Raw genomic sequence first — 24,077 nt, forward strand, 5'->3', positions numbered from 1 at the left:
AAAGGATCCACCAGCGACTTTGGAGGGCCTTGGACGGTACTTGTACAAGGACACGAGGCAGCCTCTGTCCGTTGTGTGTCAAATGAATTTTAGGAAAATATTCTCTTTGAGGGGGCTATGGCCAGATACAATGGGGGGGGGGGGGGGGGCAAAATGATCGCCCCTGCTCCCATGAAAGGTGGAAATCCTGCCCTAAGATGTCAGTGTGTATGTTCTCATTGGTTGTCATGCACACATGGCCCCTGTGCTCCCGCATAGAGAATTGCTCCCTATTAATTTTATGGGAGACCGATGGAGTATTTAGGATATGACACCTTCTTTTAATTTTCTCTTGTTTTATCAAAACTTTCTTCAATATAAGGATATAAAAGGACTTTATTTTTTAAATCATTTATAAACAATATATTATGGGCTAAATTTTCCTCCACCCAATTTTACCAAAAAATATATATATATATATATTTCCCTTCACCCATAGGAGACGGTTCACCCACCATCCTAGGGTTCACAAACCCCCCTCCTAGGGTTTTTGTATGTTTCAAAATAGCCTCCCGATACCCTTTCCTTCCCTATCCCGTCCTGCGGTGTGGGATCTCGGTCCATATATTATTGTCACATTTTTCAAGAATACATATGAAATAACGCTACAACCTTCATTAGAAAAAAAAAAATTAAAGTTACAAATTATTGAACAAGAACAATTCTATTTCATCATCCTTACTTACATTTTAATAAATTGGAAGGAAAAATTTTCACGACACATCAAGGCTCTCGTCGCCTATATGCTAGCGTCTCCCTGTCTATCTTTCCTCCCTACCCTTGTAATGGGAGGAAAGAGAGACACAGAAGGCATTAGCATATGCTACTCAAATAGCAATAAAATCCTCTGCAGTGCACTGATCTAGCGGTGCATTGCGGTGTGGTCTTGCAAACTCAACACATGGACACGGCGACATCCAACGGTGCAAGCTCGATTGCACTTCTTCGTCTTTTTTTTCTTCTCAAGATTGACACCATTAGATGTCGCTGCGTCCACGTGTTGAGCTCGCAAAGCCGCACTGCAGTGCACCTTTTTTTTCCACACAATTAGACAACGTACTTTATCGCTACATATAAACTAAAATAAATTATGGACTGAGTTTTCCTACACCGTCGGTGTGGAGGCATCTACCCCCATCAGTGCATTGAATTCAATTGCATTAAGAAGGGATACCTTTGACGATTTTGTCGATATGGAAGGAGAGTGTTGTGATGACCGAAGAATCCATCATTAAACAGATTTCTCTACCTCACCGGTAAGGTTATTAAATTAGAATCGGAACCAAAATCGACCTTTTGAAACGGGATCATTAAAAATCAGTTTGGTTCAGTTTATTTTAGGCTAAAAATCGTTATTTTGAATCGATTCAAATGAATTATAACCTGTATAAATCGAATACAAACCGAACTTAAACCATACGACACCATAGACCTGTTTGTTTGATGGAAAATAGTGGAATGGAAATAAAATGATGGGATAATCACAGAGTTTTCCATTAAATACCTGAAAAGCTAAGTGTTAATGTAAACCCATTTTCTCTTCCTATTTTCATATTACATGTAGTTAGTAGGGACGGTCAAGGAGAAGTGGATTGATTTTTCCATATATGTTACTAGATTATATGATAGAAGTTTTTGATTCAATGGTAATTTTCCCCACAAAACAAGGATATGCAAAATAGAATAAGGGGAAAGTTTTTATACATGGTTGTGTAAACCATGTATGTGAGAGAGTGGGAGTTTCAAGGCATTAATTAATGGATGGGAATTTATGACTTTTCCAATTTTTTGTGAGAGACCCTCTCACATACACGGCTTACACAGCCGTGTATGAACACTTTTCCCATAGAATAAATAGAATTAAAAGATACAAAGATAAAACCGGATGTGTACTTATATTACAAACCGCATGTAAATCGGATAACGAAATCGAATAGAAATCGTATAAAACTGGATTGCAAGTAAGACGATTCTGATTTTGACTGATTATTATCTGATGCAATTTTGATTTCTACCTTGCAAAATATACATCGAATGGAAATCACACCATATAATCAAAAGCGGATTGTTTGCACCCCTAGGCCCTAGGTGAGATGTGTTAGCTTTTTTAGTTAAATTTAATTAGAGAAAAAGATTCCCACGTGGGAATCATTTCCTACACCGTTTCTCATCTGACCATGGTACAGTTTGACAATGTTATATTTTTAATGTTTCTTTGCCAGTAACGTTATCAGAACACAAATGAAACAAAAAAACCGTTTGATAAATCCGTTTTGTTTCACTTGTTTTTTATAACAAAATTCAAAATTTATAACAATTTATGCTTAAAATAATGTTTTTGACATAACAACTATTTGTTGTTATTACCACTGGTCCAAAATCCAAAAGTGTTACCCGTGTTTTAAAGAAAGGGAGCCGAAGAAAGGTCTCCTTTCCCTCAACTCTCGCGCGACCCTTCCCTAAACCTCTCCGCTCTCAACCTCCATAGGGAAATACGGGGAAGGAGACAAAGAACCTGCAACTCGTCGTCGCCAGTGCTGATTTCTCCAACCTCAAGCTCTCAAGTTCCAGCGTTGATTTCTCCAACCTCAAGCTCGCCCGCTCGAGGTCTCCTACCGCCTGCAACTCGTCGTCGCCATCTAGGGTTAGTTCTATTGCTTTGTTCTGCTTCTTCTTCTTCTTCTTTTTTTCACTGCACAATCCCTAATCTCTGCATCTTCGAAATCCCTTAAATGGTAGGAGACCTGGCAGTCATGGACTCATGGCGGCACTAATAAGCCTAAAACAACCTCTGCTTTCATCGGTTTGGACCTCCCATTTCCATTTTTATTCACGCCCGAAACCTTCCACGGTGAAACTCAGATTTCGAAGCTCTGCTACGAAGATGGCGATGGTTGGGTCTGAGAGGGTTTTTCATCCCAAATCATCGATTCTCATTTGCACGTCTGGGCTTACCCTGAAGAGGTGAAAATACCCAAATTTGAAGAAACCCCAGCTCTGCTTAATTTTATTTGTCTCGTTCTTGTTTTCACCATTTTTGTTTCTCTTTCTGGGTAGGCTGCTGACAAATACCCTTATTTCCCAGGCCAAGAACCGTCATTACCAGGAAGCGTTGATTTCTTGCTTAATGTGCGTGCGGCTCTCTCTTATAAGCATTTCCTCGTCTTATTTTTATTGGCGTTTGTTTCCTTGTCTGATTTTCTTCCCCCCACTTTAAACTGTCTGGTATCTGAAGATGCAGAATAAATTCCATTGCTTCAAGTAATGAAGTTTGTGTTCCAAATTCTAATTTACAAAATAATTTCAAATTTGTTTGGTTTTGGAAATACACTTTGAGTTGTTTTCCATTTTCAGTTCTGGTGAACTGAGTTGGAGATCAATTTAGTGGATTCACCTGTGATTGTCTTCCAGTACATGAACTCTTAAATGAGGTCATTGAGTCTGCTTCTGATTGCTTCTACTTCTACCAACTCATTTTTGAGATCATTGTGATTTGTCCTTGCAACAGCTCTTCTTTTTTGGTCATATCTGTATTATAGAGTGACAATTGCATTTACTGAGTGTATAACATAAATTTTGGATTTTGTCCATTCTCTGTCACTGACAAGGTTTAATTCAATTTAATTTTAGTCCTCGATTTTTGGGGTCTTTAAAGATACGATTTTCAACATCTGCTATATCATAGAAATTCATTAAGAGATGTGAATTGATTTTGTCCTTGTTTGCACACTAGGGATAGCTAATTCACTTTCATTGTACAAAATGTGTGGTGGTTACTTTAAACTAGAGGAAATTAGATTTGCTGCACATCCTTGACTCGACTCTTTTGGTTCATTATTATTTTGGATAGTTATAAAAGAATTATGCAGTAGGATATTGCAAGTTGGATAATTCTATATCTTCTATATTGAGATACCATTAATTTCATTATCCATTTGATTTCATTAATGTTACATGTAATCTTGGTAAATCTGGAGGAATGTACTTAGGACCAAGGGTTGAGGTCAGTAAACTCTAAACCCACTCCTTCCTTCCTTCTGCCAGGCTAGCAAGTGGCCACTCAGAAGCCCCCTCATGATTATGCCCAACAGCTCTATGGAAAGTATAGAGAGTCCTTTGAAGAGTACATTACTATAAAGGTGAGGAAGTTGTGGTTCTTTCTAATACTAATTATCAATAATTCACTATGTGACAGATTGCTGTACATGAGAATTTGGTTGTACCTTTTTGTAGAGTTTGTACCTATTAAATGCCAGAGCCTTTGTACTGTATGACTCTTTGCTCAGCTTGTGTTAACTGTCACTTAATTGTGTGCATCAACCTTGTTCTCTCCTTGGTTAAAGTTTCTTCCTCCAAATTGTTTGTATGGATCTGTAGTTGTTGTTGTTCAAATTATCTGTTGTTTCCAAAATGGCAATCACTTGCTTTCTTTTATCCACTAGAAGGTAATGTTGTTAGTTTTTACTTTAAGGCTGTCTAGGACAGGCTTTGTCCATTTTCCACCACTGCTTGTATAGGTTTATAAAAAGAATTTGGTCAATGTTTGTGGCTTGATGAAACCTGCCATTTGCACTTGGGACTGGATTGTGTCACTGTGATTCACAAAGCATTGGGACCTCCTCCACCCACTTTGAGAAATGAGAACCATATTTTGGTGTTGTTGAGGCTGAAGAAGGTTTCTGCTGGAAGGTTTGCTGTCAATTCCTGTTATGATTTTGGTGTTGCATCTTTAGTTTCACTAACTACATGTTCATCTTTTGCAAAGCCTATTACAAAAAGTTGAGGATTTTGATATGGAACTTGTTTCATTCTATCCTTTGCAAAAGACTCTACAATCTTTGCTCTTTCTTTGGACTGCTGAACACCTAAGCTCTCCCCATTCAAAGTTTCAAAAAAGACTCACCACAAGCTTCTCCACATCTGATCACCATCTCTTCTCTTTTTTCTTCTCCCTCTGTTCTTTTTCCACTGTCAATATTTCTATCTGTTATCCATATGTTGAGTCATCATGGTGGATCACTGGATTACATACATAATGTTGAGTCATGATATGAATTTGCTACAACACAGCTAATTAATTTGGATAAGTGTTGATGAAATTCTGTTGCTTCCATTGGATTACCATTTGTGATCTATTAATGTTTGCTTTGTCATATTTTTTTCTTTTCTTTTCTTTTATTTGTTTATTCTGACTTTGTTTGACATGTAGAATGAAATGGTTGATTGTGTTTAGTATTATCATTGAAGCATGGTTTGTGGCATGGTCTCATGGTTATTTGTAAATTTCAAACTTTACTTGTTGGGTCTTTAGCTCAAATTGGTAGAGCACTTGGAACATGAAGATGTCTCAACCATGTTCCAAGGGGATGGTGGTTCGAATCCACCAAGACCTTTTTTTAAATATTTTTATTAAAAATAATTTATCATGTCCTACCATCCATGACTTTATATGTATTTTAGTAAAAATGGTAATTTTGTAATTTATATTAATCAATACAAAACTGTTACAGAAATAGGTTTTATCAAACACCTTTCAGTATTAATAGTGTTCTGGATACGTTTTTAGAACAGGTTTATCAAACATCTTTCAGGGAGCAAGTAACGTTATTTTGGTAACAATAACACCAAAATACGTTTTTAGTCAAAAACAAAACAGAAACGCTACTAACGTTGTCAAACGGTGCCTATGTGTGTTTTGCATTGACAGTCTCTTTCCTTCTGTAACCATGTGGGTTGTCTATTGACAAAAACCATTCCATGTATCAAGATCAGTTTGGCATGGTTTTTCCAATGGCTGCTTGGAAAACCTGTCTTTTAATTAAGGGAAAAGGCTAGGCACGTTACTAAGGTGTCTAGCATGTGTCATCCCTCTCCTCAAAGTCTCCTCCTTCGGAAGACCCTTTTGCCTTCTAGTGGTCCAGCCCTATGATTGGGGGATGCCACTAGCTTACTGAGAGTTTACGATATGCCCAACCCAAATTGGGCTCCTCTATAGCATGGCACAGTGTGCAATATATATCCAACGACTGTGTTGCCACAATGTGCACGCCAACACAAATCCTGATGTCGCATCGTGACAACACAATTGTTGGATGTGCGCTGCACACTGAGGAGCCAAATTCCCCCAATCCTCTCCCTTTTGATTAAATATCTTCTCATGTATTAGAAAGCACCCTCATACAGTGTGTGCCATGGTTTTAGTGCACGGTATTGGTCATCTTCAAAACCGATACGATATCGACACAAATATCTATATGTATCGATCGTATCAGACAAAACACCCCTTGATTTCTCTAAAAATGTGTTTTATTGACTATTTTATCCCTTGTCCATACCGTTCCACCTATATGATATCAACCAAGTATCGATATCGATCACCTTCAAAACCGTGCAGTATCAACTGTATCAGGCGATTTGATACTGATACCTCAAACCATGGTATGTGCACCATTATGGCGGCACACCCAATCCACTCCATTTTCTTAAAATATATTTTTTTTGATTGGCCTTGTCCATGGTTCTAAGTATCGGTATCGTATCATCCAATATGGGTGATACATATCGGTTTTGCTAATAGTCGATATCAATACCGTGCAGATATCATATCGGTAGCATGATACGGACAAAAGATACAATGGTAAAAAAACTTATTTTTTAAGGAAATTTAGGGGCATTTGTGTCCGATACAGCCTATCTAGGCCAATAGCATATCGATATTTTGGATCACCGATACCCGTTCCGATACCGTGCACTAAAACCATGGCCTTGTCACAGATTGAAACTATTTCAACCTCCGTAAAAACCGGACCAAACTCACAAATTAACACCCTTACCTTATCCTCGATGCACTTAAAATATCGGGAAATTTTACAAGTTAAAGCTCGCTTCCTTCCAAATTTAAAACATAAAATTTAAAAAATAAAGATATTCACAGAATCTGATGAGGATAATATCCGTTGCGTACGTTGCACGCTTGGGAGTTTTCCTTTTCCTACGGTGAATGGGAATGTATCGTTCTACCAAAAAACCAAGAATGGGAATATATCGAGATCCGAGAGCGAGAGGAAATCCTATATAAGGATTTGTGAGCCATAATATAATACGGTGAACACCGCGTGGAGAAGAAAAATTGTCTCTGTGAACCTGTTCATCTTTCCGGATTTTTTTTGCGAAGAGGAGATCGGAAACAGGAGATCGTGAATCGGCTTTCTCCATCAATCTGTTCGCCTTTTCTTTGCACAGAAGATTTTTTTTGCTTAGAGGAGATCGGCTCAGGAGATAGTTAATCGATTTGGCTAGATCTCGGCGTGGATGAGCTTTGTATCTTGGGATTCTATGTCGTATGCAAACTCTGATCAACCCTAGAAGCTTTTCGAAGAGAGTTTTTCTGGTTGTTTACTTTTTCCCACCGGCGATTTTCGTTCGATCTGTTCGCCGGAGTCAATATCGACGTGTTGCTGCGGTTTCTGTCTCCGAGAAGTATTGGACGTCATTGTACTTTTTTGCTTCAATCGTTGTTGAAAAATTGAAGGAAAAAAAAAAGAAAAAAGATCAGAAGAAAATATTGATGTCAATACTTGTACTTGTAATTGTCTCTCAAAATTTGAATGAAATATTCTTTTCTCTGTGCGATTTCTTCTTCTGAGTATATAGAATTGACAACAGGAATTTAGAGAAACTATCAAACGAAGAAATATTAATAGAATCAAATATGGCTAGTGTGTATTACAAGTTTAAGAGTGAAAGAGATTATTCTTGGATTCCCATATTAGGGAATTTCATAGCTGTTGCGGATTTAAAGTCTGCAATATTTGAATCCAATCGTTTGGCATGGAGGAATTCTGTTCTCATTCTCGAAAATCCCAACGATAACGAAGGTTTGCGCTCTCTTTTTGCTAAAATCTGTTGATTAATTTATACATTTGATCTTCTAGAATTTATGTTATCATCGAATTAATGTGTTCTCTGGGTTCGAGATTTTGAATATTGTAATCCATGTACTATGGTTCGATCCGGTCACTTACGCCTGCAGAATCTGAGTAATTAGTATGACTAACCAGGAGAAATCTAAGAATATTAATGGTTACCCAACTTTACGGTTTGGTGGGTCACATCTGGAAACAGAGCTGTCAATGGTATACGACAGACGTTTTTAGATTATGGGTTGCATTGGAACGTTTCATATGCTAGATTGGTTGATTTGTAGGGCTTGTATTTCAGGTGGTTGCCATTTGATTTCATGTATTGGATGATCTCCAGATGGAGTTTTTGTAGATGTTGCTTAATCGTTAACCTATTCTGTTTTATTTCTCAGAGTATCTTGATGAAACCATGTTGATACCGAAATATACCTCTGTAATAGTTCGTCGGGTTCCTAGAAAGCTTAGAATGCTGCCGATTGTTGAAAAAGCGTACGACCTCTGGCCTTCACTAGTTATCTTTCATTATCTCTATTTTTTGTTTTGGTGAACTAATTCGTATGGAAGGGTTGCTTTTAGATTGTTAAAGATAGCTCTATTAATGTCACCTTTGTCATTGTTCAGTCGTAGAAATAGTAGCAGTATAAGGCCTTAACAACAGCCTGGACACATCTCTGTGTGTGTGTGTGTGTATTTGTTTATTTCTACTTTTGCCTCTGAGAGAAAGATGGTTGGTCATCTGTCCTAACAGAGAGATGGTTTCTTTGTATTTTACGTTGCAGGGATAGGGTGGTGGCTTCGCAGGCCAATAGTAGCTTTGATGCGGCACAGTCATCCATTATGAAATTTGTAAGCATTTCTTGCTGTAGTTGGCCAATGCATGGTTTTGACTGTTGAATTATATAATAATTGCTTGATTGGACATTACAGTCTGAGGAACTGGATTTGGATGATTTTGGTGATGATGTGTATGCCATTCCAAAAGTATTGCCAGTTTGTTACAGCAACCCTGTGGTGGATGCTCCCTCTCCAAGTGAAACTGATGAGCATAGCAGGATTAAGGCATTAGTTAATACTCCAGCATTGAACTGGCAGAGGTGAGATGTTCTCCCCACCCATGTGTTACATTGGATGATCATATGATAATCAACTTTCTCTTAACATATTGTAAACTGTCTTCTATTTTTCCTAATGGCTAATATTTGAAATTCTAAATTGGATTTGTAGGCAAACTCAAAAGGGTTTCTGCTCTGGTAGAGGTTATGGAAGTGGCACTGGTACAAGAATGATGCTGGGTTATGGTAACTCTCCCATCTCCCATCTATTTCTGTTTAGTCAATAATGTTTGTCAGTGTTTTGTGTAAGTATGAAGTCTGAGTTTTATGACCTGTTTATCGTAGGCCGGGCTGGGCAGGATCAGATGACGCCTCCACAGGGCTACGTATGTCATAGATGCAAAATATCTGGTATGCGGATATTTTTTATGGTTCATCTTTTTGCCTCCATATAAATTTATGGGTTATTTGTGCCATACAGGTTATTCATTATTTGCCCTTCACTATGCAGGACATTTTATACAACATTGCCCTACGAATGGTGATCCGAACTATGACTTTAAAAGAGTGAAACCCACAGCTCGTCCGCTTCCGGTTTTGAATGAGTAAGCTAATATGTTTTACCTGATGAATCTTGTTCCTTAGCTTTTCTTGGCTGTTTATAACTTAACTCATAGGCATGGAGATTGACTTAAAGTCTTGTAAAACAGGGCTGCTTTTGAGAAGGAAATTGAAGGGTTGCGTTCCACCCAATCCGTCACCAATCTTCCACCAGAACTTCACTGTCCTATGTGCAAGGAAGTAATGGTAGATGCTATGCTAACAAGCAAGTGCTGTTTTACGAGCTTTTGTGACAGATGTAAGTGTTTTGCTATTTGTGATTAGCTGCCTTATGCTTCTCTTTCTATTGTACTGTCAACAGCCTCATTATTGACTGCAAGTGGTATATTAATACCTTAATTTCCTAAGCTACCGAGAGCATACGGATAATAAACCTTCACTTTTAGAAAAATAGGTAAAATAAATATTAAAAGTGGAATTAAGAAAAGATGCCTACTAAAAAAAAGTTAAAACTTAAATTTTGAAGGAAAATAAAGATAACCTGTCTATATTAATTGGATTCATTTATTTTATCCTACTAAATGATGGACCTTGAGTTTTCTGATCACATTAATTGAGTGTCCTTTAGTAATTTAAGTTTCAAATATGCTTGATGGTTGTTTTCTTTTGTCGTGGAAACATGTTTCTGTAGGGGACATATATCTATAGCTGGGGTTTGGCCACCTTTTTTTTCAGATCTGTCTCTAGTGATTTCGTCAATAGACTTCTGTATATGACTTATGATAAAAATTTGGTTCATAAATTTTTAACAGAAAAAAAATCTGGGTTTAAGCCTTAACTCTCATTTCAATTTCCACCAATTGGTTCTGACCAAAGAAAGTGCACCGAGGGCTTGATTGACAGCTATTTTAGTCATTTTCTTTCTTACATTGATAATTCATTTCCCGTTGTTTTTCTCTTCCTACCTTAGTTCACTTGCTTTCTCCCCAACCAAAGCCAGCTAAAATAAGAGTTAAAAAGAAAAAATGGAAAATTTTTAGAGAGATCTGGGATAATGTCATTACAAACTAATGCCCACTTGTTTATCATACTAATAGTTAATTATCTCTGATGTTAATGTTATTTGTTTCTTTCGTTGTTACCCTTACTTTCATATTTTATCTTTCATTTGCCATTTTCCTTTTTTCATTTCTCATCTCTTTTCCCATCCCTCTTTTCCCCACCTCTTTATTCCCCTTTTTGTGTAGACCTCAGTTCTCCCTACTTTGTTTTGTTTGGATCCATATAGCCAACCCCATTAAGTTGGGGTAAGGCTGAGTTTTTTGTTGTTGTTGTATTCATTGTTACCCTTTCTGCCATTAACATTTGCTGATATAGTTGAATGCTGCAAACTTTGATATGGAATTTCAAACAGGTATCAGGAACCATATTATTTCAAACTCAGTGTGCTTTTGTGGGGCCACAAATATGCTTGCAGATGATCTTGTACCTAATGTGACCCTTAGGGAAACCATCAACAGGCTCTTAGAAAATTCTGGTAGCATGAAAATCCAAGGTTTGTTTTGTATTGATTTGCAATCCGCTTGGTTTAATTGTCTTAAAGAAAATGATAATATGAACCTGCTTGCTTTATTCAGGTACCAACTCTGCCTGTTATGATCAGTCCAAAGTTCTCTCTCCCACTATTTCTTTTGCATCAAGTGGAGATAAGATATCATTACCAAAGAAGGATGGAACTTTATATATAAAGGAGACAACAAATGAGAAAAAGGATATCACCAATGCCCAACAATCATCTTTGGAGGAAGGGACTGGTGGTGAATTAGTGACTCTGAACAAGAACAACATGCTGAAGGAGCTGGCTTCCAATGAGCCAGGTGAGTCAATCCATCCTGCCAACTTCTAGTATGTTGTGTTACTTTTTTGTAACTTAGGGCCTGACCAGTTGGCCACTAGAGTGTAGTACTCTTTTGGAGCCTTGAAAGAAATTTTTGGTAGTATGTACTATGTAACATAGTTGTCACACCTTGCGTCCAGGCCCCCTTTAGCGCCTTGGGTTGCCTAGACACTGTGACAACTGTGGTATGTAAGAGGAATTTATGAGGTTTTGTGTATGAGTACTACAGACTATAACATTACTGTAAAAAGATTATGTATTTACTAGCCTTTTTTTACCCTTGATTTCAGGAAAGGAGAAAAAGAAAACCTGCTTGCCAGTAAATGGTTAGTTTATTTCCCCTGTTTATTGTGTTTTGCCGAATTCAATCATGGTGTGTGTGTGTGTGCGTGTGTTCTAATATTATTTTATGATGTTTTATATGTTGTAGATGGGGACAATCAGTGGAGTACCCCTCCAGATCTTGTACCTGGAGACTGTATGATGCCTCTTTGCTCTTCAGCTTATCCACATGGGGCGAACATACCACTTGGAATGGATGGATATATGGCTTATTATTCTGGTGTTACGTCCCACTGGGGTTATGCTGCTGCCTACTTTAATGTTCCTGTTGGAGGACCTATATCTCAAGGCACTTTTGTTGGACATTCAGATTCGTTGTCACATCAAAGGTATGTATTGAAGAGCATCTTGTTGTTTATGGAACTGCATAATTAAGGTGATTAATTTTTAATTGCAATACTTAATTGTATTTTGGCTAGACCACTTTTTACATTTGTTTGCAATGATGGTACTCTGTTTCATTTAAGGTCATCAATAAGACTGCATATTTATTAAAAGGAGAACTTCTAAATCTGCTACATCTGCAGGGATCTAACAGAGAGAGTTTGGATCTCAAACCCAATATCTCCCATCATGACAAAAGATGAGTCTGAGGCCAAGAGATCTGAGCCGAGGAGGAAGCATAAGACAAATCATCGTGGAAAAAGGTAATATTACATTCTTCGTGTGTCTTTTCTCATTATCAATGGGTTATTTTGTTCATTCCACTTTAATGTGGTATGTACAAAATCTGCAACATGTTTCAGCGCATGTTATTTTTTACTGCTAAGATCTTCTACTGATTGCATGCTTTTTTTGTGTTGGAATAATGAATATTCAACAAAGATATAATTCATTATTGATTTCTTCTTCTTTTATTTATTTTTTTTCCACTTGCTACTTGCTGCAGAAGATGTTCCAGCAGACAACACTATGATCAAGTGAACAACAGTGTTGATGTTTCTTCAGTGAGATCCAAACTTGTGTCTTTTTATTTGCTAAATTTCTTTCTATTTTCATTTCTTTTTTGCTTTGGGCTCTGTTATCTTTCATGGTTTTAGAACTGTAGCACGGTAGCACCATCATCACTGAAACGAACAGTTTTTCCCCAGTTGTGATTTTATAATTTGGACTTTACCAATTAAATTATGACAGTGAATAAACAAAATCATGTGGAGAACTTATGGTCATCAATCAAAATTATCTTGTTATTGCACTAGTTTGCCTTTATTGTTTTGGTTTGAATTGTTATTTGTTCACTTCTATTTCTGTGGTTCTTGCTTAAGCAAAGTGTTTGACTTGGTCTGGCATTCTGCATCTTAACTGCTTCTCTCATGATATTATTTTCCGGGTCAGTAACTGTAACCCTAACTTGGGGACATATGACATTCATTAGCTACTAAAAGTAAATTTTTACATTCCTGCAACCTGAGATTTTCTTCTTGGGCTTTGATCAGAATTACTAGCTCTGGTCTTAAGGACTTAATTTATGCTTTTGTTTTTCTCACTATGAACAAAAAACTACCTTATTCTACTGTTCTGATGGTTTACATTATTCTTTTGCTATAATTTGTCGAGGTTCCTACCTGGTCATTGCGTGATTTATCTATTGGATTGCTTAACTAGAGAGTCAATGTTTGGTCGCCTATCAATTAATTTAGTCCCATTCGTCAGTCAACAAATGTGGAGACCCACCAACTAGTTGATGTACTCTGTCAATTGATGAAAAATATTCTTTTCTCAGGTGGAAGTGCTTTCGGTGTTTGAAAGTTCTTCTCCCATGATTTTGACCAATATTTATTTTTCAGCAAAGTTGCTTCTCAAGAATTAATTCGCTATGTGATTGCAATAGTGGGTCATTGCGACATTCCGTGAAGTGTTTGTTATTCACTTTTTACACGTATTTCGAAGCTGAAGGTATTGGTTCAAGTGACAAAAATCGCAAGCAACAGCAGAAGTCAGAGAAACTAGTGCCAATATCTTGACGATTTGTCCTAAATAATGTGCTAGTTTTATATCATTGTTTTCTTGTATGTAATTAATTCACACATGCATTCTTTCATAGTTAGTTCTTTTTTACTTGGGATGTAAAGTTCACAAAGTATCACCGTCCATTCTCTGGATGTGATTGACAATATGTGGAATTGTTTAAACATTTAAAATTCTAAATTAGCTGCATCTGTAAGCAGTCTAATATATTCCACATGAAGGAGTTCTTGTAATTCAGTTGACTTTGAGCCCCTTATAACTACCATCACTATATGTAAGGTAATTTGAATGACAACCAATTATGCCTTGCTACTGTGGAATATCCTGGTTTTCTTTTGAAATGCCCAGGGTTTGGACTACCTAACCTAGTAGTAGTCAACTGAACTAGGAAAAGGCTGTGGCTTGGGCTCTTTCACGAAAAGAGTAGAGTCCTGCTTTTGGCATTGGCCTTGGCCTTTCTTTGCTGCAACTGGAAATCTGTTTTGCCTAGCTTGTGGCTGTTGATTAAGCAATCTGAAAACAGATGTGATTAAACAGTTGGAGGAAAAGATAAAGATGGTTCAAATGTTATGGCATCAAGACAGTAATAATTACGTGGTTTGTTACTCATATCTTTGGGTGAAAGAATTTGAGCAGAACTGAAAGACTTGTGTGTGATACAAGATTATTATTATGGAGTATCGATGGAGCTGTGTTGAGTAGTTAAACTCCTTAAGATTATTAATGTAGTGCACTTACTTGGATGTGGCACTTGGTCCCGCATATTATGACTTGAAATTTGGTTGATTTGAGCTGTTTTAAACCCTTAATTCCTAGTGTCAAAAATATGTTACGCTTGTTTGCTTTCAGGTTCCAATCAGTGCGATATGTTTACCTCTTATTCAACTGGTATATCATTTATTTAGCAGTTATATTAATATTAGCTTTAGAGATACTGATCTCCTTGCTTTTTATTGAGAAAGATTTTGTTTTCTCTTGCTTACTATTTGAGTTGTTTCATTGTCTCAGTTTGTGGTTGCAGAACATGCACGCCACAATGACCAGTTCCACCAAGCTGAGAAGTCTAGTACGGAGCAATCGGTGCAAAAGGTAGAAGTAGTCCAGCTCCATGAAAGGCTCTACCAGTATCAAAATCAAGACCATCAACATAACAAGGCTGCAGCAGACAGGAAACGGAAGGGTAGTGAGCTCTCAAGTACAAACTTCACTGATCAGGATATCAGCAAGAAGAGTCCCAGAGAGGCTGGTAATTCCAACAATAAGAAACAGCTACTGTGTTCGACGGAAACATCTGTCTCTTGTGGCCAGAGAGAACGCAGAAGCACCCTTGATCGCGACGGGAATGATGAAGATGAAGATGATGATGATCAAAATTTCAAAAGGCAACCCTCCTGGTATCGATCATCGCTGACATTTCAAGAGCGAGCAATCCCAGTATGAATCAACAGTGCCACCAGTTTTTGGGAAGAACACTTATGCCTACTTGAGGACCGACATTTTAACAGGAAGACTTGATGTGCATAGATAAGTGGTTTGGCTTGAGGTGGGAGGGGTGGGGGTGTGAATTGCTCCTTTGTCTGTATAGCATGGGGACAAAGTAGATGCCTGTAAATAAGATACATGTGTTATTTGTTTTTCGAACTTCTTTGTATGGATATATTTTTTTTATGACAATGAAAGATCCATTGGTTTCTTCACTTCCTACCATTTTTATTTTTATAACATGGTACTACCCTTTTCCATTGTTTTTTTTTAAGGCATTCTTTTATTTACTTTTTATTTTTCTGTTATTTTGACCTGCTGATTTGTGTTGATCCTGATCAGAATCAGCCGAGATTTCTAATTCCTATTCCGGCGGATCCGGATGGAAACAAGGGCCGGTTATGGATCTACACACTGATTTCAGTGTCGATCCAGATCCAGATCGGAATCAGTCTGGACCAATCCAGATCCTGATTTTGTGTTATTTTGTGTTTTTGTACCTTGGATCTGATATTGAAGCTACATCATGATTCAGATGGGCCTACTAAATGTCAACCTTTGGGAGTACATGTTACATAGGACACTATAGGCACCGAATTAGTAAAGACCTCAAATTTCAGTCTCAAGCAAGTAAAGCAAGCTTTGGAAATACTCCAAAATGATACAGATATGGGATGTGTCATTAATTCCATTATCATGGGAATAGCACGTTTGTATGTGAAACTTTTGATCACATTTAACACTCTTCTCTTTACTCATTTGAGGCTGAAATTTGACCAATAAGACTTGAAACTGCTGTCTATATATCTATCAATTATTTCACAAGAACAGTAGTGATGGACAATAAATTACTGAGATTTTTGCCTATATTTTTCTTTCCCCCTCTAAGAACCAAATGCTGGTTAAAATATTCAACATTGAAAATTTCATGTATTTTTGGAATAGATTTTAGGTCTAAAATGCATTTTGAAACTCTATTTTTCTTTAGGTTTAACCTTAATGGTTAAGGGCTTAGATACATGCTGCTCTCTAACAATTTTTAACAATTGAGGAGCACCGTAGTAGTTAATAAGGGGGAGGGTTTCCTACAAGTAGTGTAAAAAGGAAACTGCATGTTACACCAGTGAGGGGTTAAAAAATGGTATCATTCATATGGGATCCACATGAAATCCACATGGTCAGAATAATTGAGAGATTGTCAGTATGGGCGCCACTGTTTATTATGCGAGAAGAGTATAAAAAAATCTGTACAAGAGCAGTGTAACAATCGTTTTCCCATAATTTCATGGGTAAAACTTTTTAAAAGGGACAACTGTCTTGATAAGTTTATCAAAGCAACCAAAATATTAGCCATGTGGTAGATAAGATGAAACCCAAAGTTTGTGGATAGGTAGACCCCAAGTTCTTCTATTCACATGTAAAATTTCAGCTCAAATAGAGCATGCCAATTGGCAAAATAGAACTTTCAAAATTTGGGCCTACGAGGGAACAGTGAAGATTGTAGTATTGTAGGTAGGGGTGTCAACGGGCCGGTTTCGGTTCGGGCTTTTCGGTTTCGGTGTGACTTTTATAGAAACCGAAACCAAACCATTAAGAAATATTGGGTGTCGGTGCGGTTTGGTTTTGTGTCGGTTTCGGTTTATGATAACGGGTTGATATCGGTTTGGATTCGGTTTGGTACCGATTTTATATAACTAGTAAGGTCCGGTTAGTGCTAATTTTTCTTCTCTTTCTCTTTTAAGAATATAAAATATGTCAAATACAATGCATCTTTGTATCCTATGTCCTATGGCCTATGGATACAATTGGTTGGGTAATCACTAACAAATGATATGAGATAAAGTGAGAAACTATCACAACACATTTAGGGGCAATGGAGCATTAGGCATTTTTGATTTACTCATTTATCGGGTTAGGTCGGTTCGGTTTGGGTTCGGGCCTAACGGTTCGGGCTACCGGTGCACCGTCGGGCTAGTCCAAACCAAACCAAACCAAACCAAACCGTTTGCCTTTTTGGATCCACAAACCGAACCGAACCATTAAGAGTTCGGTCCGGGCTGGTTCGGGCCGGTTTCATCGGTTTGGGTTGGGTATTGACACCCCTAATTGTAGGTGTGCATGGACGGACTTGAGGATGCATGCCAATATATAGAGGTTAGTGACATACATGTAATTTTATAATCCCCCACACATATTAGAAACACTTTTAACCCATCCACATATGCTCAATTTTAACCCACACACATATTAGAACATTTAATCCATCCACATGCTCAATTTTACCCCCTCCCCACACAATTCCGGCTCTTCTCCAAGGAGCCCAGTGCCCAGGGGGCATCCAATGGCTGGGCTGTGCTGCACACATCCCGGGGCATGCCAATCAACTGTCGGGATGTGTGAGGCACAGTCCAGCCATTGGATGCCCCTGGGCTCTCCTTGAGCGGTGGGCGCTCTCAAAAGAAGCTCGATACCATACACACATTAGAAACACTTTTAACCCATTCACACACTTACTTTACAAACACTTTTAACCCATCCACATATGTTCAATTTTAACCCACACACTTGAAAAACACTGTTAAACCCCCCCCCCCCCCCCCACACACACTTTTAACCTATCCACATATGCACAACTTCACACACACACACACGCTTTTAACCCATGTAGTATGCTCAATTTAAACCCCCCCTCCCACACACACACTTTTAATCCATGTAAGTATGTTCAATTTTTAAACACACCCCCCCAACCCTAGATTATTTGAGTTTCAGCGAGAATCAGAAGTAATTTTGAATGATTTGCATTATGTGGTTCGGGTAGTTACCATTTCTGTTTTCCATTTGATGAATCATTGTTCACTTATAAACATAAAATTTTGATGTGCAATGTCATAATATATAAAACAAAATCTTCAAGAAATGGCTACCAAACTATTTAATGAAGAACAACAAATTCAATATATTTTTGGGTTTTTTATAATTACCACCCCAAAAACTTTAATATTTATTATTACCCTCCCAAAAACTTTCAAACAACTGTTACCCCCATGTTGCAAACTAATTACTAAATGGTCCCCACCGTTACAGACCCGTAACGGTGGGGGTTAGTAGTGCTACAAAACCGTTGTCATGGATTTTTTAGGACAAAAATACCCTTGATCAAAAGTGAAATAAAGCTGTGGATTTTATCCCTTCCGGCAACGGCTGCAGGCTTGCAGCGGCGAGTTTGACGAGTCTCCACTCTCCATCTAAAGGTATTGGATTGCAGCATGTCTTCTCCCTTCTCAATTGATTGGAAGGCTCATTCACAGACTTGTGGTACAAAGGAGTACAAATGTGATTGTGGAACCATCTTCTCCAGGGTTGCTATTTTTTCTTTTTCTGGATCGATCCATTAACTTGGGTTTTTTATGATTCTTATTGAATGGGTAGTTCAGATTTTTATAGTAACAGAGCTTGATCAAAGAGGGTATCTCATGTTCATATTAACATTAATGGAGATTTGTGAAATGGCCGACAAAGTAATGAATCTCTTTTACATCCCTTTTGATTTTTTTTTTTCTTCTACTTCGTTGAAGACCTATTGTACTACACAACCCACAGTCCGCATGTAGATATTCCTCTGCTCCCACGCTTCTAAAGGGAAGGAGAAATGAACAAGCCATGATAGAATAAAAGAGCAAACCTGATTATCGATTCTCAAAGATCCAGGTTGCAGATCTCGTGATTCTCGTCTGCAATTACTACGTTACTTCCGAAATAAAACAGATCTGCTTGTGAAGATCGATCATCAAGGGTTTACACTAGATCTAAACCTTCAATCCTCTACCATATTTGAAGTTTTATTTAGAACAATAGGGCATTGCGAGTCACAGTGACTGAAAATCAAATTTGGGATTTGGGAGTTGGGAGAATGGAGTCACGGGGACTGAAAATCAGGTTTGGGATTTGGGCGTTGGGAGAGTGGAGAAGAAGAGTCACGGAGAATGAAGAAAATTGTGTGAAAAGGTTTCACTGAAACCCTATTTAGCCATATATGCCCTTTTTACCCATTATTTATTATTTATTTATTACCTGTGGATTTGATCCCTTCTGGCAACGGATGCAGGCTTGCAAAGGCATTTAGGGTTCGAGCTTGGTTTGGGAGAAGAGGAGGGCTGAGACGAAGTTCTTCTTCTTCTTCCGATTTGCTGTAATAGGTGAGGTGGAGAGGATAAAGTGAAGAGGGCTAAGACGAAGCTGAAAATCAAAGGGTTTATTTCACTTTTGACCAAGGGTATTTTTGTTCTAAAAAATCCGTGACAACGGTTTTGTATTACTACTAACCCCCACCGTTATAGGTCTGTAACGATGGGATCCATTTAGTAATTAGTTTGCAACATGGGGGTAACAATTGTTTGAAAGTTTTGTGGGGGAGGGTAATAGTAAATAATAAAGTTTTTGGGGGTGATAATTAAAAAATCCTATATTTTTTAAGGAGAAAAGAACACTATTTGGTCGCATGTGGTACATGACTCCTACGCCTAAAAACATGGCCATCCGAAATGACCACCGCATACCCATGAAAAGGCAAAAATTCCCTAAGGCATGACAGTCATTTCATGCATCCTTGTCTCTAGCCAAAGGAGCAGCCAAGTAACGTTCTATTTCCCTATTTTTAAATAAGAAAAATGATGTTTCAATTATGGAAAATAGTTGTAATTGTGGGAGATTGAGATCTCCAATGGATAATTACAAACGTGATTATATAGGAGTTGATAGTTGTTCCGTAAAACTATAAATGTTTGAAGATTACGTGAAAACAATTGTGAGTGTTTGATTGCTACCTGAAAATGATTGATCGATTATGAAATTTCATGGACAAAGTTTTGAATCTATCATGTCAGATCTCTCTCTCTCATTTGTATCTTCAATTAACCCAATCTTGTGTGCAAAAATAGTTGAAAAGATCCAATCACCGTGTTGGTTGTTGCCTACTAGGGTCAACATCCGTCACTGTCTTGCAGCCTCACTCCCGTCAATACCATCTCCCACTACAACCATGGCTATCTCCCAGGCCCAGCACAAGAAAAAATCTAGCAGCGGACAAATCATCTCTCTTTCTCTCTCTTTTTGCCGTGAAAGAGTAGTGGGTAGGTGGACCAAAAGGAAAGAGGAACAAGAAAGCTCAAAGTAAAACTACAGGAAGGCAGAGACATTATAAACATCTTAATAATCAGATACAGAAAACAACAGGAACGAGTGCAGATTCAATTCCAGAAGGTGAGCTTGAAATTAAAAAAATACTAAGTGCAAGAGAAGTCAATTCCTTCTTTACCTTATTTCATTATTTTATTGTTATTTAATATTCATACTTCAGAGGAATGTTGAACAATAATACAATGAGAAATATTGTGCAGGTGAGCAGAGAAGACAAAACAAGTATTAACATCATCTTTTCTTCAGCCCACACTCCACAGGGGGTGGGGTGGGGAAACCAGTTCAGGTGACAAATCCCATGTCATTTCACATTTTGTCGATGACTTCAGGTGCCTTGGGAGATGTTTTCCAAGCTCTGTTACTCCTTTGACTCGTTCAAATTTTGCGTATATTTGGTGATTCCATCAATCTTTTAACTCGTCCTATTCTTCTCCTTTTATTGCAAACTGAAGTATCTGTCTTGTCTGTCAGTGGTTTTACACAAATGGGTATCACAGAAAGTTCATGGTTCTTTGTCTCTGTTATGTTTCATTGCTTCTCTCTCAAAACCCTTCTTTCTGATGGAGCTAGCATCATCTCTGTTGGTGATTCTATTTCTGGAGACCAGACCATTATCTCTGAACCAGATGGGAACTTCGAATTAGGCTTTTTCGCAACAGGTAGTAAATCTCAGAACTACTACATTGGCATATGGTATAGAAAGATCTCAGAAAGGACAATTGTTTGGGAGGCAAACAGAGATAAACCCATCTCTGATAAGTCTTCTTCACAACTGACACTCCAAGAGGATGGTAATCTAGTTCTCCTAGACTCATCCAAAACACGTATTTGGTCTACGAATTTGACCTCCATAACCTTGAATTCTACAGAGGCAGTGCTTCTTGACTCTGGAAATCTGGTTTTGAGACACAAACTAAACTCCTCTGCTTTCATTTGGCAGAGTTTTGATCACCAAACTAATACTTGGTTACCGGGTGGGAAGCTTGGGCTGAATAAACTCACCAATACTTCACAGATGCTTACTTCATGGAAGAATTCAGAGGATCCTGGTATGGGGATCTTCTCTTGTGAGCTGGACCCCACTGGAAGCAGTCAGTATTTCCTATTGTGGAATAGGTCTCAAAGGTACTGGACTAGTGGGTCTTGGAATGGGCATATCTTCAGCCTAGTTCCTGAGATGGAGGGCAATACTTACTTTTACTACTCTTATGTTTCAAACCAGAACGAGAGCTATTTCACTTATAATGTATATAATACTTCTATGATCACTAGATTTGTGATGGATGTGACAGGGCAGGTCAAGCAACTTTTATGGCTGGACGGTGTTGGCTGGAATTTATTTTGGTCTCAGCCAAGACAGATATGCGAGGTTTATGCTCTCTGTGGGGCTTTCAGTACCTGCAATCAACAAGATTTGCCCCTCTGTGTATGTTTGCAAGGTTTTAGTCCACGCTCAACAACAAATTATTATAATCTGAGCGATTGGTCTGGTGGTTGTGTGAGGAGAACCCCTTTGCTTTGCGGAAACAATATTTCTGCAAATGGGGAGAAAGATGGATTCTTACCAATACCCAATGTTAAATTGCCCGTGAATCCACAATCTTTGGCAGTTGAGAGTGCCCAAGCATGCAAATTGGCTTGCCTGAACAGCTGTTCTTGCACTGCTTATGTGTATGATGGTGGGTGTTCAGTATGGGAGGGGGACCTCTTGAATCTGCAACTACTCTCACAAAGTGACAGTGGCGGAGGAAATCTATATCTCAAACTTGCTGCTTCCGAGCTTTCAAATTATAGAGGTAAAAAGAAGGGATCATTTACTGGTGCTATTGTTGGTGTTACTTCAGGGGTTGTACTGCTGTTGGGATCAGTTTTGGTGCTATTCTTGTGGTGGCGAAGAAGGAATGTATTCGGAAATTTGAATCAAATTGGGGATTCTTTGGTTCAAATTTCATATAGAGACTTACAAATTGCAACCAAGAACTTCTCCGAACTGGTAGGAAGAGGAGGATTTGGCTGTGTCTTTAAAGGGACATTGCCTGGTTTGACTGTTGTAGCTGTGAAGAAACTTCAAGGCCTTAGTCAAGGAGAGAAGCAGTTCCGATCTGAAGTAAGCACGATTGGGACAATTCAGCACATTAACCTCGTTCGCCTCCGTGGGTTCTGCTGTCAAGGTACTAAAAGGTTGCTGGTCTATGATTTTATGCCAAAGGGTTCTTTAGATTCTCATCTATTTCATGACAGAAAGGACATTGAGATTTTAGATTGGAAAACAAGATACCAAATTGCTCTTGGAACAGCAAGAGGACTAGCTTATCTACATGAGAAGTGCAGAGACTGCATCATACATTGTGACGTCAAGCCAGAGAACATACTTTTAGATGCTGAATTCTGTCCCAAGGTGGCAGACTTTGGCATGGCAAAGCTTGTTGGCAGGGAATTCAGTCGGGTGTTGACAAGCATGAGAGGGACCATTGGATACCTTGCACCAGAGTGGATTTCGGGTGTGGCAATCACAGCCAAAGCTGATGTTTACAGCTATGGTATGATGCTCTTCGAGCTTATATCAGGGAGGAGAAACTCCGATCAATGTGGGGATGGGAAAGTTAGGTACTTTCCTACTTGGGCAGCAAGAAAAATCAATGAAAATGGAGAAATCATTAGCCTCTTGGACTGCAGGTTAGAAGGTTATGCTGATCATGCGGAACTCACTAAAGCTTGTAAAGTTGCTTGTTGGTGCATCCAAGATGATGAAGCTCATAGGCCATCAATGGGGCTAGTGGTTCAGATGCTTGAAGGGGTAATGGATGTTAACCCACCTCCGTTCCCCAGAACTCTCCAAACTTTTGAGGATATCGAGGAAGATTTCAATGAGTCTTCATCAAATTGGGGTTCGCAAGCATTTACTTCCCAGGGCAAGAGCACTACGTCGTCAGCAATATCCATGACGTGAATAAGCTGAAACTGAGAGGGAGTTCTTAAGCAGTTCACACAATGGAGTGAGAGCATGGTATATTCCGCACGTCAACTAAGCCTCTAGCTGTAGTTTCAAATCTCTTCTTGTATTCTATTCGCAACTTGTTTCTATGTTCGGTTATGTTGTTAGCTACAAATGGTTTATAGTAATAAGAGTTATAAACATTAGTTAGTGTTGCACTGTTGTGTCAATCATCCCATTGCTTTTCATTTATTCTTTTGGGGCCTTTTTCCCAATATGTAGAAAAAATTCTTTCCTCTTCTTGAAATGTTACTAGATATCTCATTAATAGATTGACTAGCTAGAGTTGTACTATGTATGGTGCAATCGTGCTTAACGCCATACACCACCTTAGAATAGAATAAATCCACTCAGACTCATTTCAGTTGAAAGATTTGATAGCTTGTTTCCTGTGGAAGCCTGCTGCCCTGGTAACACCACTAAGAGTGCGTTTGGTAACGTTTAGAACAACGTTCTGAACAATTCTTTTGTTTAAAAAGAACAAAAAAACATGAAAAAGTGTTTGGCTTTACGGTTCATTTTTTCGTTCTTTTAGAACGAACCGGAGGTTTTCATCACCAAAAGAACGTTCTTTACAGACCGTCTCGGAGACGGTCTGTAAAGAACAAGAACGACAATTA

The 24,077-nt window shown here is 38.3% G+C and overlaps 2 protein-coding genes across 8 annotated transcripts; both read left to right on the forward strand.

Moving 5' to 3' along the window:
• The first annotated feature begins 8,592 nt into the window (after nucleotides 1-8,592).
• Nucleotides 8,593-15,321, forward strand: LOC122639376 (E3 ubiquitin ligase PQT3-like). Of its 7 annotated transcripts, XM_043832214.1 has the most exons (14): nucleotides 8,598-8,807; nucleotides 8,889-9,055; nucleotides 9,186-9,259; nucleotides 9,359-9,424; nucleotides 9,525-9,618; nucleotides 9,724-9,872; nucleotides 10,989-11,129; nucleotides 11,212-11,451; nucleotides 11,762-11,797; nucleotides 11,902-12,142; nucleotides 12,341-12,377; nucleotides 12,408-12,460; nucleotides 12,703-12,775; nucleotides 14,790-15,321. In XM_043832214.1, the coding sequence occupies exons 1-14, from the start codon at nucleotides 8,799-8,801 to the stop codon at nucleotides 15,219-15,221; spliced, it is 1,812 nt and encodes a 603-aa protein (XP_043688149.1). In that variant the 5' UTR covers nucleotides 8,598-8,798; the 3' UTR covers nucleotides 15,222-15,321. The 7 variants fall into 7 exon arrangements, with proteins under 7 accessions (XP_043688152.1, XP_043688153.1, XP_043688151.1 ...); XM_043832218.1 differs by lacking the exon at nucleotides 12,703-12,775 and having other exon boundaries at nucleotides 8,594-8,807; nucleotides 14,790-15,007; XM_043832212.1 differs by having other exon boundaries at nucleotides 8,597-8,807; nucleotides 12,341-12,460.
• A 5,556-nt stretch (nucleotides 15,322-20,877) lies between these two features.
• Nucleotides 20,878-23,615, forward strand: LOC122639454 (G-type lectin S-receptor-like serine/threonine-protein kinase At2g19130). The gene has a single exon (XM_043832318.1). The coding sequence runs from the start codon at nucleotides 20,947-20,949 to the stop codon at nucleotides 23,410-23,412; it is 2,466 nt and encodes an 821-aa protein (XP_043688253.1). The 5' UTR covers nucleotides 20,878-20,946; the 3' UTR covers nucleotides 23,413-23,615.
• Nucleotides 23,616-24,077: the final 462 nt, after the last annotated feature.

The sequence above is a fragment of the Telopea speciosissima genome, chromosome 9 (assembly GCF_018873765.1).
Source record: "Telopea speciosissima isolate NSW1024214 ecotype Mountain lineage chromosome 9, Tspe_v1, whole genome shotgun sequence".
Taxonomy (NCBI): Eukaryota; Viridiplantae; Streptophyta; class Magnoliopsida; order Proteales; family Proteaceae; genus Telopea; species Telopea speciosissima.

What these genes read in the sequence shown, in the direction of transcription:
- LOC122639376 (XM_043832212.1), top strand. An exon ending in CCAGCATTGAACTGGCAGAG is followed by an intron (nt 9,056 to 9,185) that starts GTGAGATGTTCT and finishes TTGGATTTGTAG; the next exon opens with GCAAACTCAAAAGGGTTTCT. An exon ending in CCGCTTCCGGTTTTGAATGA is followed by an intron (nt 9,619 to 9,723) that starts GTAAGCTAATAT and finishes CTTGTAAAACAG; the next exon opens with GGCTGCTTTTGAGAAGGAAA.
- LOC122639454 (XM_043832318.1), top strand. Translation starts at nt 20,947, where the DNA reads ATGGGTATCACAGAAAGTTCATGGTTCTTTGTCTCTGTTATGTTTCAT.